This window comes from Monopterus albus, unplaced genomic scaffold, assembly GCF_001952655.1.
Source record: "Monopterus albus unplaced genomic scaffold, M_albus_1.0 scaffold96.1, whole genome shotgun sequence".
In the NCBI taxonomy this organism is placed as follows: Eukaryota; Metazoa; Chordata; class Actinopteri; order Synbranchiformes; family Synbranchidae; genus Monopterus; species Monopterus albus.
In genome coordinates, this window is record NW_018127976.1 from 2,720,909 (window position 1) to 2,724,898 (window position 3,990).

A 3,990-nucleotide genomic window follows, 5' to 3' on the forward strand; every position below is an offset into this window, starting at 1 on the left:
AGTTCAGCTGACAAACCAAGGCGTTGCAGAGACATGATGGTTAAGTGATTTAGATGCTGTTCATACATTGATGTCTTTAGTCTGCAGTATTTTTAACTATCCCAAGTGTGGAGAAGGAACATCCACCTGTTGCATTTGATACAGGCGGAGTAAGCTCTTTGAGGCAATGTCCACATTAGGGAAAACATTATATAGTTCCTTCTCCTTTAATAAGTAAACTCAGTGAAGAGGTGTAGGATGCAGATTTGTAGTGAAATCTTGTCCTCCCTCCAGCTGTCCTCTGTGACCCTGTTTCCCCCAGTGTTGCAGCCAGTGGTGGAGAATGTCAGCTCCTCTTCTTCATTTGGTGCAACTTTCTGGCTTTCCACAGTTTCCAGCTCCTCTTCTGCAACACAGGTGCTACTAATGCTAGCTGACTCAGTTTCAACCAAGGTTTCAACCGGTGAAGCAGTGCTGCTGTTATCAAGGAGGCTACAGTAGTTTTGTTAGCCATACCCCGGTGTATTGCTCCACCAGCGGATTTGTTGTTGTTTTCATCATCATCAGTTGTTTTGTTGAAATAAGCTGTAAGTTTTACTGTTTCCTTAAGTATTTTCTCACTTTTAGCAATCTTCAGCAATCGTTTTTTTCCTTTTCTGTACCTCACTTTCGTGTTTTCCAGGTACTGGGTTCATCCGTTGTGATGGGGTCACAGGCAAAATTGCAGAAACAGCTTGGGCTTGATTTTTAATAAATGTAAGCTAAATGCTATAGCTATTATAGTCACACGATGATTACAAAATTAAAGTCATAGGAAAGCTCTTCTTACAAATACTAATTAAAATAATTTAAACATTCTAATTATTCATCCATTCATATGGCTCACCGAGGCCCCCTGCTGGTGAGGCTCCAGGCTGCAGCCTATTCGTCTAAGACCCCCCTGCTCACAATATGAGTATTACCAGATGCGCGCGCACACACACACTAACAGTTTCCCTTATTCTTTGAGATCTATCCATCCATTATTCTGCATAGCCTCCACTGTACCCCTCCCTCTGCCCCTCTCATCCAAACAGCCTGCCCCAACCCCATCCCCGTTACGCTGCCAGGTTTTACAATGGTGGAATACGCTGCCATTCTCTGCATCCTGATTGGCCGCTAGCTGTGCAAGGGTGGGCATTGGGAAAAAACAGAAACGACGGTGATCTCGGTGGTTAGATGGACGGCTGAAGCAGCACAGCACCCGTCTGCGCACGGAGCACCATTTTAGCAGGAGCCCTTAAAAGAGAGGAGAGGTGGGCAGGCAACACTGACTGTATGGCAAAGACAAAGGGATAGAAAGGGTGGAAAAACCAAGCCAAAGAGAGAACGAAGGATGAGAGGAGTCATGAGCATGAACCAGAAATTTGCAGCATCCTGTCTTGACTGAGAAAGGCAAAAAAAAAGTGGAGAATCGAAAAATTCTAAATAAGAAAGAAGAGGAGGTGCCTGTTCGTCAAAACCTCAAAGGGGGTGGGGGGTGGATAAATGAGAAGGGGGATGCTGAGCACGTAACACACACCTCGCAGCAGCGCGCAGATTCACAGCCGCTGACACAGATAGGCACCCAGCCTCCACTGGCAGGCCGGGGCAACGCTGCGCATCGGCAAAGTGGCAGGAGAAGCAGAGGCGGCGATCGCCGGAGCTGAGCGGAAGAGGAGGTCAGCACCAGAGGACGGCGACAGTCGAGGGAGAGAACGAGGTGACGCGGTGTGGTGTGGGGGCCCGGCACTGAGGGAAAGGCGGTGGGAGAGGGGTGACGGCGGTGAGGAGGAGGAACAGGACGAGGCCAGAGAACTGATGGCTCGCGGCAGCGGCTCGGGAAGGTGGAGCAGGCAGAGGATGGGATTCTTCAACACCATGCTGCGCTGCAACCTTCCTCCAGAAACCCAGAAAGTGGTGGTGTTCCTTATCATGATGCTGCTCATCATCATCAACGTGGTGCTCATGTTCCTGCTGGCCTTCCAGTAGAGCGCACGGAGAGACCAGTATTTTCTCACATAAAACGCACACGCATACGTGGACGCACGCATCTAGATGGAGGAAAAGACCAGATAAACTGAAACGCAGAGAGAGACAGAGCAGAAGAGGACTGCTCTGTTCATGAGCTGGACCGCTGGGATTGATGGGTGTCCAGCATGGCAGCAGCTCAGCACAGGTAAACCAGGAGGAGAAGGAGCGTGAGAATCGGTGATGTGTATAAACGTGTGACCTCAGAAATGTAAACAAGAGAAATGTATTTGAGCAATGGAACCTGTAAAGGGCAGATTGATCTGATCTGTAGAAACGCATTAATATCTCTAATGACTATTAATGTAAATGGTTTTGGTTTGATTTGTCTTGTTTTGAGACAGTCTCCACCCCATGCTGTACTGGGGTGGGTTGTGCTGATTGAAGGATGAGGCTTGTGTTAGTCTGTGTTTACAATCAGCAAATCCCACGATTTGACCAAAACCAACAAAGTGTTAGTCCCTCACTTCCTGACTTCTCTAGTCTGTCGGTGGACCCCGGCCAAGCCTGTTTGTTCCACCTGAAGACAGTCTGAACAGGTTTAGATTATAAGGTGTTCAAAAGAAGTAGCCTTTGTTTTTGTTCAGGGACCATCTCACGGTATACAATTTGTGAGTGAGAGACTCTGTATGTGAGTCATGACACATTACCAAGTGACTACATCTGCCATATTGCATATTCATTTTAAGAATCTTTACAGTCATGGTATATTATTGCACATAACAATTATCATTTAAAAGAAAAATATTAATTTTATTGATTTGGCATCTTTAAATATTTGGGAATAGTTGACAACAGTGCAGTATAGTTGCAATGTAGGGATGACAAAATAAAACATTTAAAAGAAAATCAAAAGATGTTTGTGAGGAGTAAAAGTGAAAGATCCCTATTTATTGTGTATTTATTTATATTTGTTTATCATCTTATGAAGAGTTTTTGAAAGTGTCACCTAAATACATAGTTGTATTCACGTGAGTAATATATGAAATAAACCAGGCATATCTAAACTCTCTGGTTTATGAGCCCTAAAAACAAAAAAACATCCACAATCCCCTCAGCACAGGTTGCAAAGATCCGTTTTTCCATTTCAGATTGTTTTTAGTTTAATACAGTCACAGGCCTGAACACATAAAATGACCTTAAATCATCTGCAAATGCATGCTGTGTGAATGTAAAGACTTGGTTTAAAGGTTCAAGTTTGAAGTTTGAACTAGGCTTTGGGTAGGCCTAGGTTAGCCACAGTTGTTAGCATAGTGACATGGTGACCAGTGTCCTGCGAATACTGTTGTAATGCTCGACCTATTTACAACAAGCTATGTGGTACTATCAGAACATTTAATAAGAGGACATTGTGGCACTGTGTATCAAAGAGGAATCTGGAGAGAAAGGCAGCAGAGAGGCAAGATGGTGTGGGTGTGTTTCTTAGCAACAGCCTCATTGTCTGTTTTCTTCATCACTATGATGGCTCAGTGGAGCTGAGAGCCAGATCACAGAGAGGAAAACAAAATGTCTTCAGCAGCGCTAGGGTAGTGATGGGAAAGGCATCCAGACTTTGCTTTATATCCCTGGGAGAGATGAGCCTGCAGAGAGGAGGGATGCTGGGCTGATGCTGGGCTGATGTGGTCCTGTGCCATCTGTGTTGCCTTTGCAGGAGTGAGAGAGTAAGCAGCACAATTGATTGATTGATTGATTGATTTTATTCTTTCAAGCATGTAAAGACAGTCAATATGTCAACACACATAATTTCACACATATCCACAAATGCTAATCCATTATCAATTTGCTTATACCTAGTACATGCTTGAACGGAGTAGGAAGAAGTTAGACTTATCTAGTCCTACCCCATAACATCATCTTACCATCATTGGTTTGCAAGCAGTATCTCTACATAGATAATTTTGTTCTACACCACGCTAGTGATATACTAAAAAATATTACAGACTGTTAACATTCTTACATAAT

At 44.3% G+C, this 3,990-nt stretch overlaps 1 protein-coding gene across 6 annotated transcripts in view; it reads left to right on the forward strand.

Moving 5' to 3' along the window:
- arhgef4 (Rho guanine nucleotide exchange factor (GEF) 4) overlaps window positions 1-3,990 on the forward strand; it is an 84,463-nt gene that overhangs the window by 67,954 nt on the left and 12,519 nt on the right. Inside the window, exon 1 of one of the 6 annotated variants that reach the window (XM_020608916.1) lies at window positions 2,088-2,176. The exons of the other annotated variants lie outside the window; for them this stretch is intronic. Within the exon in view, the coding sequence (XP_020464572.1) occupies window positions 2,144-2,176 (33 nt within the window). The 5' untranslated portion in view covers window positions 2,088-2,143. Of the gene's footprint in view, window positions 1-2,087; window positions 2,177-3,990 lie in introns of those variants that run through there. 6 annotated transcript variants of the gene reach the window in all.